The sequence below is a fragment of the Symsagittifera roscoffensis genome, chromosome 2, assembly GCF_963678635.1.
Source record: "Symsagittifera roscoffensis chromosome 2, txSymRosc1.1, whole genome shotgun sequence".
NCBI lineage: Eukaryota > Metazoa > Xenacoelomorpha > Acoela > Convolutidae > Symsagittifera > Symsagittifera roscoffensis.
Window position 1 is genome coordinate 31452311 of NC_087063.1, and position 15879 is coordinate 31468189.

The window sequence follows — 15879 nt, forward strand, 5'->3', positions numbered from 1 at the left end:
TAATACTTACAAGTACTCAAACTTTCAATTTCTCAACCCAGAAATGATTTGTTTGTGGTGGGATGATTTTTTTTCCTTCTTCAAAATTTTCAACTTTTCAACTATCAGTTTTCACAAATTTTTATACAATTTGAAAGGTATTGTTTTCGTGACCATAAGCTCAAAAAGATATTTCATCTTTGATCAAACTTGGTGATCATTTTTGGAGTTATGGGGCTTAAGGATTGCCAATTTACGCGTAAGCGGAGATTTAGTCTATCTTAGAAATCGTTCAAAGTTGAATTGAGACTTGATATTTATTCTATTTATTACTTTAATGTGACTTCAAAATTCGCAAAAAATATGACTTTATACTTGACGTAGCGTGTCGAGAAATGATTTGCAAAAACATTCAAGCTGACAAAACTCAAACGACCTATCTGAAAAGTGTAAACTTCTTGAGCTGAAACTAAACAAACAATAAACTGTGATCTTTTTCTAATTTGACTTTCGAAGTGTGGAATTTTGACTTTTAAATTAATATTTTTACACCGTTTTTCATATTATCTGAAGATATATTTCTCTGGAGCGAAATATATTTCATCTGTTTTTTTTTGTACAGTTATGGGGGTACAAAATTGCTAATTTGGCCAATTTCGGATAATATTTTGCATTCCTATAACACGCGTAAGCGTTATAGTAATCCGTTTCAATTTAAATTGAGGCATGCAAGTTGGTTTTATCATTACGATACAAGATGCTAAAATCATTCCTTCCTAGTTTAAATTAGCGTCTAGGGAATAAATTGAAGAAAAATTGAAGTATTTCGTATTTTGTTTTTCAACCGAAAAACGTTGTAATAGAGTCGGAACACTGAGGATTTTGCCCTGAATTACCAGCAGTCTTGTTGTCAATTTATATCGGTTTGCAAATTGCCAGCTTAGCTATTTTGGGTAAAAAAACGCACGTCTATTTTATCCGGTTCAGTAGTAGCTCCAGTTTGATTTATGGCAAACTTTTAGGATTTAATAACAGTTGCTAGATGTTAAAATCATCAATATGTATTTTAAAGTAGCGTGCGGAAGAAAATTTTCAACAACAATAACTGAGAGACATTTTTGTTTTCGTTCTAAAATTTATCATTTTTTAAAATTCTTAAAATGATGAATTTTTGCTTAGAGCTTCATGGTCCGTCAGCACAAGCAGGGTTTTGCACTTACACGAACAGTTTTGTTTAATAAGTCTTAAGTTTCAAAAGGCTTTGAGTTTTTAGCTTAATTCTCTAATTTCGATCAAAGATCATTTTATAAAACCATCAAAAGCAACGTTAGCGCGGAACAAAACCAATAATTAAACTTTTGTCGTAGGAAACAATCTATCTGGAAATGGCGCCCGCATCAGGCTTAATAAGTTTCTCTGACAATTGGGAAGGATGAAGCTATTAACATATTAGTTTTTAAGGTCTCAGCTGTGATTTTTATAGCTTGAGCCGGAATTTTCATGATAAATAAATGGAGCAGTCGTTTATTTTTGTAGATCAAACAACTGGTCTGTTACTCCTGTTTAATCGTCTTTTAGTGATTGTTTTTTTTCATTTTATCATCTAAGAATGTCTTTTGAAGTTATCTTTGTATCTAGTTTGATAAAGATTGCTGTAATCAGTTTGCCCGGTGCGCGATCGACGTTGCCATGCATCGGTGAAAACAGACACAAAAGCATGGATGAATTTTTCGACGAGCATGTGAGCAAATTAGATATTATAAGAGCAAAAAAGGCTGGAAAACAGTTTATAAAAACTATATACGAAGACAAAAATGATTTCAACTGCGAATACATTGATCCGTCTTCCGAAAAACCGATGTCAGTTCGGAAATTGAAACCCGGTGATATCAATCTCGTAGCGGCAATCGGAGACTCATTAACCGCGGCTTCAGGCGCCCGGGCGTCAACAATTCTTGGAATCTCAAATGCTTACAAAGGACTTACTTTCAGTATTTCTATAGCTCCGAAAAACTGTACAATAATGTCTCAGACCATTTCACAGTCCCAAATGCTTTGAAATTTTACAACCCAAATCTCAAAGGGTTCTCGTATGGAATCGCATCAGGAGATGATCTAAACACAGCTTTAAACAAGGCAGTTCCGGGGTCAAAAGCGGTCGATCTAATGCCTCAGGCTGAGCGTCTTTTGAACGACTTAAAGACTAACCCAGAGTATGATTTCGAAAATGATTGGAAACTTGTAACTGTTTTCGTAGGTGGGAATAATTTGTGTCAGCTGTGTACTGATTCTAACAGCTCACCGGAAATTTTCGCAGAGGACATAAAGAAAACACTAGATTTTCTTCATGAAAATTTGCCCAAAACTTTCGTAAATTTGGTCACTATATTCGACGCCAAATTTGTTACAGAATTGGGCGAAGGGAACCCTCTTTGCAACGTGGCGCATGTATGTTTCTGTTCATGTCTTCTCGATAACCCGGAGAGTTCCTCAGAAGCCAGTCCAAAATATGCTCAGCTGGTCACTGATTTGGCAAAAAGTGGACGCTATAACACCCGAGAAGATTTCGCAGTCGTGGTCCAGCCCTTTCTGGAAGACATTGGACTGCCGTATAAAAAGAATGGCGAACCAGACTTGTCCTACTTTGCACCGGACTGTTTTCACTTCAGCCAAAGAGGTCACAACGCAGCTGGAAAATCACTCTGGAACAACATGTTTGAGAGGGAGAAGTCAAGACCGGAGTACTTTTCCTCAGAAATGCCAATAAAATGTCCGACCAAAGACGCACCCTATTTGGTTGTAGATAATAGTTAAAATGATAATGATTATGGCAAGTTGCATAAGATTATGAATGCTTTTGTCCAAAATTAAAACTGAATTCAAAACTCTTTTTTCCTGCTTTAGATTCACATGGAACTTAGTTGGAGTTCCAAAATATGCGAGCACATTAAAGTCTAAAACAAACTATTCTAATGTTAAACCCTGAATATTTACAATTATGTACACTAGCTAAAAAATTAAAAGAAAAATATGGTTAAGAATGAATAAGGGATGTCAAATCTAAAACAGCATTAAAAAGTAAATGATCGGCCGATGGTCGATATGAAACATATTTCACAGGTATCTAATTAGTGCTAAAGGTCAAAAGGTTGAACAAAATGAACAACTCGCAACATTCCCCAACGGGAAAAATTTAAAATTTTACAACTAGCTAAAAGTATAAAAGTCTATATACACCCATTTCCCCCTTCAAAGTAGAGATAAACAAAATTTACAAACTGCACAAAACAAAATGAAATGAACAGATCGAAAATTTGCTATCTAAAACTTAGGTTGGTATGTACAAATTTGCACAAATAGGTGAAATTTTACACAAAGTTACCTAATGTACACTAAATATACACGGAGATAAAATACATTTCAACTACAAATGAGTTCAAAGAGTTTTAATTGTATTCGTCGTCATATTCATCTGATAATTGTCGTATTTCTTGATCTATCGTAAAATTTTGCTCACAGAGTCTCGATCTGACACTATATTGGGGGATTTCCCCGGTGGTAGACTTCCACGAAGTTGAAGTCAAGTATGATGTCTGAACGTTCCCCGTTAGGGTAGAATTTGACGACCACGTAAGCGTTATTTCGGCGACCAACAACTGTCTATGGGGGATTTCGCGAGAGGAGTGAGGAAATCAGATGGAGACCAGCACAAGAAAGCAGAGGTCGTACAATAACTTGATTCGTTTCCGTGTTGCGTCTCAGGGCTCTCATAAATATCCGCATATCGGCGTTCACCATAGAACTGGGGTGGTCCCACCATTTTTCTAGGTCTGATTGTAGGTTTCGGCAATAGGATTCGTTTTCTTTGGTGTGCTGCCCAGCAAAATTGGCTCTGATGCGGATCCGGATGATGATGGTCCAGCAAGACTGCGGGCTGGGGTCGCGACCGATGGTCCGCTGGGTACTTCTTCGCCGGTAAAACTAAAATCGACGTTTTTGTCCGATTTCTGGATAAATGAGATTTTGTTATTTGAAACATCCTCGAAGCACTCGTCGATTAAGCCGTCCCCCGATTCTACATTTAGTGAAGAAGATGAGGAGGATGAACCTGACGATTTCTGCGGGGAATCCGGAACGACGATGACTTCTGCCGATGAATTCGTGGTCGTTTGTGTGGGCGTCGGGTTTCCGCAAGTCAAGTTCCCACTGGTCGTCTTCTTCTGAGGGTTAACTCTGGTTGACTTCTTGGGAGGCGATGATTTCCTCTTTCCGGCTAAACTTGGAAAGCATGAACTATCGTTACCCTCGGTTGGGTTTTAACAAGGATCTTAGAAGAACCCGGAAGTATTTTCCTTTTGATGGCTAGGTCGGATTTGCGTAGGATATGTCCATATTCCAAAGTGACCGTGTGGTAAGAAGAATCAACAATCGCCTTTTAACGGGATTAAAATACGGTTTTCCGTTTTTTTTTTCGGTTGATGTTTTTTCAAAAAAGATTACCCCTGGTAGTCAATTTCACTTAAGTGGGTCGTTTCCAATTACAGATCGGGATTAGTTTTGCTCGGTTTCCATGGGAAATCTTTGCCAGTGGGATGTCCCAGTGTGAAGAGGAGTCCATGACAGCGTCCTCGCATCCGTCCTTTGCTCCATAGTGTAGCTCCCAGTTCTTTGCCCGGCGGTCTGATATGATTGACTTTCCTTGATTCTTCCCCGATGGGTTGCTGACTGTACATATCAGCACTGGACACTTCTTCTGTTTTACTTCAATTCCTAAATTCGGAAGGTTGTCAATGCCCAGGATATTTGTTTCATGTCCTCCCTTAATAAGAAAGGGTTCTTTTCGCATATCCACCCGTTCAATTGTGTTTGGACTTTTATTTTTCCCTAGATATTGAATGTGCTCTCCGTGAAACCGCAATACAACTGTTTCAACTGTCTCCGTGAAACCACAACACAACTGTTTCGAACGTTTATCTACAGGATGGATCTTTAAGTTGGGATAACGTAGTTTCAATTCAAGTAATACGTTGTTTTAAAAAAAACTCTCTGGGCTGGCCGAATCTACAGGTATGTTCATATTTACAATCCTTTCCCACCAAAGTTCTATGCTCAATAATTTTTTCGTTTCCAATCCGTTTGGCTCGTAAAGTGTCCTCACGTTCAAAACTGAATAGTCGTCGTCGTCGCTTTGACCGTTTTCCTTCCAGGCGTTAATCACTCAACAAGTTTCTTGGTTTCCTTCCCAGGACTCCTCCGACGGGACGTATTCACAATTTTCGGTATCGACAGAGTCATTTACAAAAATTACAGATGGTTTTTTGTTCTTTGATTTACTTAATTTTGCGGAATGGCCTTTATAGTTACAGTTTATACAAATGATCTCTCTGGCCGGACACACACTTAGATGTCCCTAAGTAAAAAGATTTCCGCATTTCATGCATGATTTGTTTCTTTCAATAATTAAGCTTGGTTCCTTTTTGACGTGATTGTTTCCGTTAAATGATTTAAAACTTGACCCGTTGGTGGCTTTCGCCATAGTTAACTTTTGGTGATTGAAGAAGCTTTTTCGTCTATAAGGGCCTGGCTCAAAGCTTCCGATGGGCTGATTGTTGACGATAGTGGTTTCCGTTGGTTCTCGCTATTCTTCATATTGCAGAAAAATACGTCCCTAATCCATTATGCCTCCTCGGATTCTCTGAAGTTGCAAGTGCTAGCTAGATCTGTCAATGCTCCCCAGAACTGTTCGAAAGATTCCCTTTCTCTTTCTTTTCGATTAAGGAGTTTGTACCTCTCAATTGTGAAGTTTGGAGGTTTATTGAAAGCAGGGTTCAAGAGATCCCAAAATTTTCTGAAATAGATTGCTAAAATTTTTACTCTTGTGTTTTTTTTTGAGAGAATACCCTTTCTCCTTTTTTTTCCGAGGGCTATACAGATAATTGATCTCAACTTTTTGTCCGCTTCCGCACGTCTCAATCCTCCAAATTTTTTTGTTTCATCGGATATTCTTTTAAATTGGGCGGCTTCGTAGGAGTTCATAGTAATTCTAATTCTTGCCTCCCGACTGTTTCGTTCTTTTTCCGACTCACTTCCTGTGGACTGTTCGAGGATTGGAATCTGACTTTCTGGTACCTCTGGTCCGCTTATATTGTCGATGTCGAGATTTTCGTTTGCCATGATGGCCAATTGAAATGGGTCGCTCCAATGGCTCCAGGATTGTGGTGGTTCCATAGTGTGGTTCGGCCAGAATGCAGGAAATCCGCGCAGGTTCGATACGTTTGACTGCGCCATAATAAGCTATTCTAATGTTAAACCCTGAATATGTACAATTATGTACACTAACTAAGGAATTAAAAGAATAAAATGGTTAAGAATGAATTAGGAATGTCTAATCTAAAACAGCATTAAAAAGTGAATGATCGACCGATGGTCGATACGTAACATTTTTAGCAGGTATCTAATCAGAGCTGAAGGTCATTAGGTTAAACAAAATGAACAACTCATTATGCTAATCACTGAAAATTACAAATTTAATCCTAAATGACCAAACAAAATTTTGAATCTTTTTCTCACACGCAGTTGTAAGCTCAATATGAAAAATTTCGGACAAATTTTACATAGGAAAGTTTTAAGTCATAATTGTTTAACTTATGAACATAATTCTAATTTGTTTTAGAATTAGAAGCCGGCCTAGGTTGCAGTGATTTGAAATGTTGGTTTTCTGGTTTATAACCTGTAAAGCCAAAACTAAAACAAAAAAATGTTAAAAAAATGGGTTATTGGAATCATTTATTTTGCCTGTTATCAGTTTGTAATGATTTGTGAGCCAACTTTCTATGCAACGCACTAATAAAAATGTAGTTGGCATTACCTGGGTCGCGTTGCTTGACTTATCATTCTATTTTCTCGACAAAAGTGTGGTATCTGTTGTCCGTCTCAATTAAAATTGGGTATGTTTCAAAACTGTCAAGTAAATACGTTATAGTTTAAATTCATCGATCGAAAAAAATGTGCACACTTTTACTCTGCTCACTGTTCGTTTCACGTAAAATTAGGTTAATCAGGCAAACGCAACAAAAGCTGAGTCTGAGTGATTCATTATTTTAAGTTCAATCTATTCATGACTTCCTGAAAAATTTCTCAGTGGTGAGAGAAACCGGTTTGAAATTTAAGCTATTGGAATTTCCTTCAAATCTCCTTCGTATGAGCTCGATCAGTTTTTCGACTATCTTTGATGTTGTTCCGGCTCGATCTATTTTGCAATCATGCTTCAACTATATTTCGACCTTCTCGACTCCGATTTTCCCGGTTATCATGTAACATCAGGATATTGGTTTAAATTTATATAAATAGAACTAAAAAATTAGTTGAAAAAACTAGCTTTTATAAAAACAGTCAAGAAACATAACCAACAGCATTGAAAAAATTGATTTATTTACAGAGCAGCCACTAGGCCGACAATACGTCGGTAGACGTCCATTGAGCCAAAAGCCAAAAAAAAAGAAACCAAAAGAAATTAATTTCAAAAATAATATTGAGCGATTAAATTTCAAAATTTTGAATTTTTACAGCCCTAACAAACTAAATTAATCGTTTTTTTCTTCAAACAACGCAATCTAGGTTGACCAAACCCATAAAGCACTAGCTGAAACGACTTGGGCCAATTAAGGTTTTTAAGAAAAAAAACACAGACGGAAAAGTATACTAAACCATGGCTCGAAAAATTCTATTTAACATTTGTACCTTCGAATCAAGCTGGTCAAAACATAAAAAGAACCAAAATTCAAGATATAGCCAATAATAGATCAAAAAAAAATCAGAAAACTCTATTTTTACCGAGAAAAAATTTCAATTTAAAAATTAAAAAAAAAAAAATCAGGCCGAGACTCGAATCTTAGACCATTGGGCGCAACAGCGAGCGCATTTTTCAAGATCAAGTGCGAAGTGCTTGGAATAAAGCACTTACAGATTTGGAAGAAAATTTGTTTGCTGGAAAAATAAATGGTTCTCGCAAGTGTACAACTTTGTTTTCGAGTTGATATTTTGGAAGGAGTCTTGACATGAAACAAAATGAGGTAATCACTTATTTTAGATCACTAGAACTCGCCTGTTCATCTCAAAGTCTTGAAAGAGTCCTTCTGAAAAAATTTTTATATTATGATAATTACCCATAATCAATTGATCGATGCTGGTTGCATCACTCTCTCAGAAATTTTTTGAGCCAAAACCCTAATGACCATGGTTTTTTCTCTGAATTGATTAATCAAAAATTTATTAAAACTAATTCACATTAATTGGATAGTCTTTTTACTATTTTTTTCTGTATACACACAAATGTTGTCAAACGTTTTTCTCGAAAATTTACATGGAAAACGGAAACAATTCAAATTTCAAACAAATTTATATGGACTGATGCAATGAAAAGCCTGTTTTACTCAAGCTGAGCTAGTATTGAAACTATAGAACACTGATATTTTATGGCATTATCTCAGAGTGCTATGATGTACATTTTAGAGTAAAAACTTTTGGAGGACTGTTTCTTGCAACTCAACAGCCCTTTTTTAGAAACTTTTCAAGTTTCTGGTCTATACAGGGGCGGATCTAGGATTTTCTCGAGGGGGCGGGTTCTCAAAAAAATGGTCGCCCCTTTTTTCAAGTCGACCAAATTAATTTTCCGAGCTCTCCCAAAGCACTATAAAGACCCTGTTTGGCCAAAGTTTCTGCGCCGCACGCAAAAAATTGAAAAACAGGTCAAAAAAGGCGTTTTTAGCCTTTTTGGAAATTTTGACCAAAAAAGTCGATTTTTTTTGGCGCACAGTCTCCCCTCAAAATTATTATAAATTAGCTTAAAGGGCGCCTTTAGAAAAACTGTAGGATCCGTTCCCAAAAAGGGATATCTCAAAATAGTACAAAATGGGACATTTTGGGTAGGAAGGGAGCGAATCCCTGCGGGAAGGGGGTGTCCCCCCCCCTAAATCCGCCACTGTTTCTATAGTTGTTTCTCTAGGTGCAGCTGAAAATGTCTGAGAAAGCAATGCTTCAATTTTCAGCTAAATAATAGCGAAGCCCTGTCTGTTATGACTGCCTTGTAACATCAATGAAAACGATTTTCGTTAAAAAAAAAGTATAAAACTTTACAATTTCTGTCTTTCTTTCATTTCATCACCCATATCTTACAAAAGGCTGATTCAAAATAACATTTTTTGCTTTCGAAAATTATTTTATTTTACCATCTACGCTTTATTCAGTGGCCTGCACAGTAGTTTTTCACGGAAGGAGGCGGTTTTTCAAAAAAATTTCAAAACTTTTGCCGGCTTCTTTTTAGGTCGACCAATTTAATTTTCCGAGCTCGCCGAAAACGCTATAAAGACCCTATTTTGTCAAATATTTTCTGGGCCAAGTCAAATATTTCAAAAAACAGGTTCAAAAAGGCGTTTTAGGCACTTTTTTATGAAAAATTTGACCAAAAATTTGTTTTGTTTTGTTTCGGCGCGCGCTCTAAAATAAGTTATATTGACGCTAAATGCGCCTTACTCAAACCTTGAGGTTAGTCAGCCAAAATTGCAAGTCCTAAAAATAGATTCCCAAAGGGACATTACGAGGCCAAAATTGTGCTTTTGGGAAATGTATGCGGATTCTGCAACAAGGACGCTCCCTTTGATCTTCTTTTGTTCTTTCATTTTTTTGATCGTTCCGACACAAATTTAACATGTTTAAAGACTTGTTTCTAGAATGCGAAAACATACAGACACATCCAGTGCACAGTTTGGCCTCGTAATGGAGAACCATTTGGGAAAAAATGGCAACCAGAATTGAGGAGGGCGGTCCCCCTCCCCCGCACCCCTCTCGGTACGCTACTGGCTGTATTAAAAAGAACAATATCTCGCATAAAACACATCTCAAAACTAAAGTTTCTAAAACCTCAGAAAATTTTTGAATGGCTGCAAAAATTATCCTCAACATAGGTTAAGTTAAAGCCAACATTTCTTCAATTTCCAATTGAAAAAAAAAACTAATTGTTTCAGAGAATCAACTCCTTGTGTTCATCTATTTCAAATAAAATCTTTGGCAGACAAAATCTTAAGTGTTCAAGTAGTTACTGTGAATAACTGTGGATAATTATGCTAGCTTTTAAAATGATAAACTTGTTGTTCCGACTTTCGATACGAAAGTAACGGAATATTTGTGCTCGGGGTGGTTTTTTTTCTTCAGACCAATTTCGACTTTTTAACTAGCCATTTTCGACGGAATTTTGTTTATCATTCAAAAGGTATTGTTGTCCTGGATCTAAATTTGAAACAATATTTCTATTCTTCTGTAGTTTATATGGCGTGTGCGGGGATGCTTTTCATAGAAAAAATTTCAAATTTTAGAAATTTTTTTTTTCATTTTCTTATTACATTTAAGTTGTTAATGATATTTATGTAAAAACTGCCCCATAAACCTTATAAGGCAGTCGGAAACTTCAGGGCTTCGCCCTGATATGAGCAGTCTGGTACTATTTTGTCAATTACAAATTTGAAAAAAAACAACACTTCTTTGAATCATTTGGTCAATGACTGATTTAGTCAATTGAATTATTTAGTCAATTTCTTGTTTCAAATATGACGAGAAAAACTTGGGCAAGATTTTGAAAACAATATTAAAGTTTAAAAAAGCTTAATTAAAAAAGGGCCCCCAATTTGCTTTATTGGTAATCTAGTTCTGATAAAAAGTAATTTTGGTGAAAGAAAAACAACATAATGACACCTATCACGTAAATCAGCAATAATCATATAATTCTATGCGCAGCAGATATTCAATAAAAACTTTTGTATCAGGGTAAAACCTTGAATATCCATAGTGCCCCTTAAGGTATCTGAAATAGTTTTTGGTTGAAAATGATTGAGTTTGAAATAATTATATTTTGAACTTCTCAATTTTTTGCTAATGTTTCCTGCGCAGGCAATGTAAATTACAAAGTGATACATTTCTCACGCGGTAACGCATTTTTTGGACAAAAAATCATCTTGTCATAGATCAATTTGCACATAATTATAAGTCTCTTACGCTAGTTGACGAAACTTTAAATCACTTGTTAGCGAAAGGTTTATTGTTCCGATCACTCAAAGCGCGGAAAGGAACTTTGGATTGGGGTCGGGTCGGTTTTTTTCGAAACGATTTTGGCTATCGCAAGAAGAACTCGTAGCGGATCAAATCTACTTTTTTATTAAAGCGCTTTTGACCGTGATTTGAAATTAAAAAAGAAAATTTAAAAAAAATTTTCATTGTCGAGGAAAATAAGTCCAAATGATTTCGGTTTTCAGAACAATTCCGACAAAAGTTGATGAAATTAGACAAAATTGGCTAAGATTGCAATTTAATTTGGCTGCAATGTCCACGTGTTGGTTTTAGCTACTTTAGTTTGTTTCCATCCATTTTAATATTACGTTGCCATCAACTTTATTATTTTATAATTGTTCCGACCACTGAAAATGGGGAGGAATTTTGTAATCGGGTGTGTTTTAGTTTTTTTCCTTTTGTTATCCACACATCATTTCAAAGCTCTTTTAGCCGTGATTCCAACCCGTGATTCCAACCATCAAAAAATTCTCAACATTTTTTCCGGTGTCGAGTAAATTTTTGATTTTTTGTCTAATTTCGAGCAACGAAAGACAGCGAGCAGGTTTATTTATGCTTATTTTAAGCCGTTTACACTAGCTTATTTATAATTGATTTCAGTTTTACTTGAGTAAAATTAGTTTTTGAAGATTTTTAATGCCATTTTGGGAATCAAAACTCTTTTTTTTTCTAGAGATTTTCATCAAAAACCGTTGTCATGTTTGCCTAGTTTTATATGATTGTCGAATGTGCCTTAATTACAGTTTCACATCAGATCCTTTTGTCACACCACACATAAAAAAAGCTACACCAATTTCAAAAAAAACTTTCTTGTAGTTTTTTGAAGACTATGGTCGGAACATTCTGCGCTACTCGCACAGTAACCGGATATCCTTGTTACACTTTGTAAATATTTTGAAAAATTTATTACGTTCAATTTGAACTAAAATTTACTAATTTTAACAAAAATGTTTCCTATTTTATGAAAATTTAACGATGTAATTGCATTTATTTTCCATATCTCGCTTGTTCATTGCACATTGCAAGTCTTCTGATGTTAGCCAAACAACTCGCAGAGTGTTGCTGCAGTTCTTTATTCTGAGAAGAAATTGTTTCCATCATGATATCAAACACACCATTCTTATGCATAGTTATGCAATTCTGAGGATCTTCTGAAAGTTGGTTCAACGCGAATGCCGCTGAAGTTCGAATCATTTCATTTTTGGTTGTTTTCATGAAATTCAGTATCGGGATAACCGCCCCTTCATTGCCGAACTCTCGACAATTTGACTTCTTGGCGCTGCAATGACCAATAGCATCGCATAAGGGAACTTTTAGGAGGTCATTTTTAGTTGCTGTCAAACTCGACAGCAGCTGAACAACTTTAAGATCGGTCATAATTCCCAAGTTTTCACTGTCTTGGGCTATTTGAGCGATTGTTTTACACATGGCTGCTAAAACTTCATCGTGATTTGATTTGAGAAGGTTCATCATGATTTCTAACCCGCCTACATATGCTCTCACTTCCTCGCCCGCGTCTTCCATGTTTTTAAGACATGGACACATCGCATTGGCTGCACTTGCTTGAACCTAAACAATGAATTATTCCTTTTTGACTCTAGATTTTGTCAAAAATAAACAGAGCATTTGTTTTTAAGATACTTTTTCAAATTTTCCGAAAACAGGCTGTTTATTACTGTGCATTATTAATCGCTCTATTCGGAAAGTAACAGCCAATTAATAATAGAAAAATGCGTAAGAGAGTTATTAATAACTAAAACTTAAAAAATAGATTAAGGCGTTATTTATGATTTCTGATGAAAAATGATGATAAAATTTTTTTAATGTACCTCCCAAGATGGGTTCTTGAGAAGAGACCAAAGAAGCCGAATTCCGTCTAAGTCGATAATAGTTTTAATGCTCTCTTTGTCTTCGGCCATCACACCAACAGCGTCAGTCGCATTCACGAGCAGCCCAATCGTGGTCGTGCCCAGCTGACTCATCAGGTTTCGGATCCCGCCTTTGTCTCTTATTTCTTGCCGGTTATGTTCTCGTTTCGCAAGCGTAGCAATTGCACCGCTACAATTGATCCGAACTTCCTCGGGCTGTTCGTGATTTATAAACCCAATCATCGTTTCAATTATGTTTGCTTTCTCGAACACTTCGGCGTTTTTCGGAGTTGCGGAACATCGCCAAATAGCACCCGTAGCTGCAATTAGGAGCTCCTTGTTTTCGGAAAATTCAAGCAGGTCTACCAATGGCATCAGTCCTTTCTGATTACGTACAATGTCTGAGGATTCTTTATCTTCGCAGAGTTTGCGGAATGCTGAAGCACAGTGCATTTTCAGCTCAATATTATCGCTTTTAAGGTGCCGAACAATATGCTCAACCAAACCCATATTTCGAATCGCAATTCGGTAGTTAATATCTGAGGAGCATTCTTGAAGAGTATTGACTACAGGTATTAAAATTGTGATGTCATTAACATTAGTCAGGAGTTCCGCAAGAACCGGAATCGCGCCTACTTTTCGCATCGCTTTTTTAATTTTGTTGCTTTTAGCACACGTCGACAAAGCTTTGGTCGCGCATCTTGTAATTTCAATATTGTGTTTTTTCGTTTCTTCTGTAACGTGTTGATTTAATTTTTTGTCTCTGGCCATTTCAATCAAGGAAACCAGACGCTTAATTCCGCCGTATTGCCGAACGGCCGTTCGTGCTTTCCCGCTATTGGCTAAATTTGCAATCGTTTCAGCAGCGAGGCATTTCAGGTCTTTATTTGGTGACTTTGATAAATTCACGATAGCTTGAAGGCCTCCCAAATCTCGGATGGACTTTCGGATGCCGACGTTTGTAGTGATTTCTTTTAGGATCCGAAGTGATCCAATTTTGCACTTGGTATCATCGGTGTCTATTAAATTGAGCAGTAAATCCAATCCGTGCTCTTCGATTGTCATTTGGATATTTTCCTGTCATAGCTCTTTTTAAGTTCTTTTCTATTAAAAATATCATCTTAGCTATTAAAGTAGTGCAAAAGAACATATCGCAAACAATTTTTTGATAAACTTGACCTTTTTTGAGGTGGTGCGAAAAACTCTCATTTTATTTCAAATTTATTTCTAACAAAGGGGAATTTATTTCTATCATTTTTTGCCAACTTAAGCCAACAATGCATGGCGGAACCTGAAAAGAGCATTGCCTGTCGCAAGTTCATGTCTTTCAGCAGACATAATACAATGATGGTGACTGTTTTGTTGCCCCATCGCATATACTTGATGAGTTTCTCCACTTGCAGCACCTCTGCAGACTTCTCAGCTGTGAACCCACTTTTCAACGCCATATCCTAGAAAAATCAGGGACGGGTGTAGGATTTTTTTGAGGGGAGGGGAGGCTTTCAAAAAGCTCAAAAACTTCTCCAACCTTTGAGAGATTTCAAGGAACAATGAAAAGATTTTTTTTGCAACAATTTTCTGCTCCAAACTCGAAGCAATGAAAAAAAGCGCCAGTAACGACATTTGAGGATATTTTTTGAACTTATTGACCTCCCTTCAAAAGCATTGTAACATCGAGGCAGCTTCTACAAAAATTAAGGGGTCGATGGACCAAAAATGAATGCAATAAAACTTACCTGAGGCGCACTTTCGGCGGTCAGGGCATCAATTTCTTGAATTCAGAGGAAGGGGAGCTCATGCAAAACTATTCGAAATTCCGCAAGCTTTTGACACCCCGAAAAATACTAGACATTAATTTCAATTAAGAAAGCAACGGTTCTTTCTTATTAAACCCTCCCAAGCTGTTGTGTGAAAAAATCCCATTAAAAATATGGAAAGAAATTGTATGTTATTAAAAGATAATTTTACGAAAAAGTTAAAGGCATCTGACAAAAATATATCATCAATTCAAGTTAGAGGCCCCAAATTTGAGTTGATGATTTATCTTTTCTCCAAAGCTTTTAGTTTTTTGCTCAAAAATTACAATGCAGTTTGAAAAAATTAACCAGCCATTGAGCCCACAACAACAATCTGAGCGACAATTATGAGACAAAATCGTTGTTATTTTACTTGTTGAAAAAATCGTTGAAAAAAGCTGACCAAATCGGCCCCGTCCCCGACCTTTTGAACTAAAATGGCTTTACTAACATAGGTTAACCTGACTATTTACGTTTTTATCCTCTCATCAGATATTCCGAAAAAGCTCGAAAAATAAATTAATCTTTAAATTTATTCTTTGAAATGGGGTAAGAAGTCCTGTATGCAATCAAACTGTATCTTGAACAATTGAAAAAAAAATGGTTTTCAACAATCAAATACACAATCAAACCTAAGCTAAACTGAAATTCAATCTCAATTTATCATTCTGCAATCGAGTTTGATTTTAATGTTCACTTTTTTTCAAGGCTTCCCTTCTAACCTAATCTAACTTAACTCTTAACTTAATTAACTTACCAAGGAAAGAATTTTTGGCCCAAAATAGGTAAAAAGTAACTACACCAACTAGAGAAGGAACTATCTAAAGTGGTTTTTTCCGATTTTTTTTTGACAACCTAAATTGAGAGCAGTTCATTGAATTTATGCTATCTTTAGGCTAAGATAAAAAACTACTTTTTTTAAACTTAACTTAGCAATATCTAACTAAAACTCATCCCTTTTCAGTTAAAATATGCCCGATTAAGATAGATAAACCTACAAATCAAGCAAAAAAAAATTATGAGAAAAAAACGTTGTTCTTTTCCTGCGATTTCCTCCAGTTTCCGATTCAAAAGTTCAAATGCAGAAGTTGCTTTTACCTAAATGATTCGAGTTTTTT

The 15879-nt window shown here is 36.2% G+C and overlaps 3 protein-coding genes across 3 annotated transcripts in view; 2 read left to right on the forward strand and 1 right to left on the reverse strand.

Moving 5' to 3' along the window:
• LOC134840285 (T-complex protein 1 subunit gamma-like) overlaps positions 1–15879 on the forward strand; it is a 301273-nt gene that overhangs the window by 62161 nt on the left and 223233 nt on the right. The window lies entirely within an intron of this gene.
• On the forward strand, positions 1589–2793 carry LOC134839798 (phospholipase B1, membrane-associated-like). Its single transcript, XM_063855420.1, has 2 exons — positions 1589–1970; positions 2012–2793. Exons 1-2 carry the CDS (start codon positions 1589–1591, stop codon positions 2791–2793), a joined length of 1164 nt encoding a protein of 387 aa, XP_063711490.1.
• On the reverse strand, positions 12061–13786 carry LOC134840409 (outer dynein arm-docking complex subunit 2-like). Its single transcript, XM_063856191.1, has 2 exons — positions 12927–13786; positions 12061–12666 (listed from the first exon to the last, which is right to left on the reverse strand). The coding sequence occupies exons 1-2, from the start codon at positions 13734–13736 to the stop codon at positions 12085–12087; spliced, it is 1392 nt and encodes a 463-aa protein (XP_063712261.1). The 5' UTR covers positions 13737–13786; the 3' UTR covers positions 12061–12084.

Coding starts and splice junctions, on each gene's coding strand:
- LOC134839798 (XM_063855420.1), top strand. CDS start 1,589: ATGTCTTTTGAAGTTATCTTTGTATCTAGTTTGATAAAGATTGCTGTA. Junction 1,971..2,011: donor TTACAAAGGACTTACTTTCA/GTATTTCTATAG, acceptor ATAATGTCTCAG/ACCATTTCACAGTCCCAAAT.
- LOC134840409 (XM_063856191.1), bottom strand. CDS start 13,736: ATGGCCAGAGACAAAAAATTAAATCAACACGTTACAGAAGAAACGAAA. Junction 12,667..12,926: donor TCAAGAACCCATCTTGGGAG/GTACATTAAAAA, acceptor TTCATTGTTTAG/GTTCAAGCAAGTGCAGCCAA.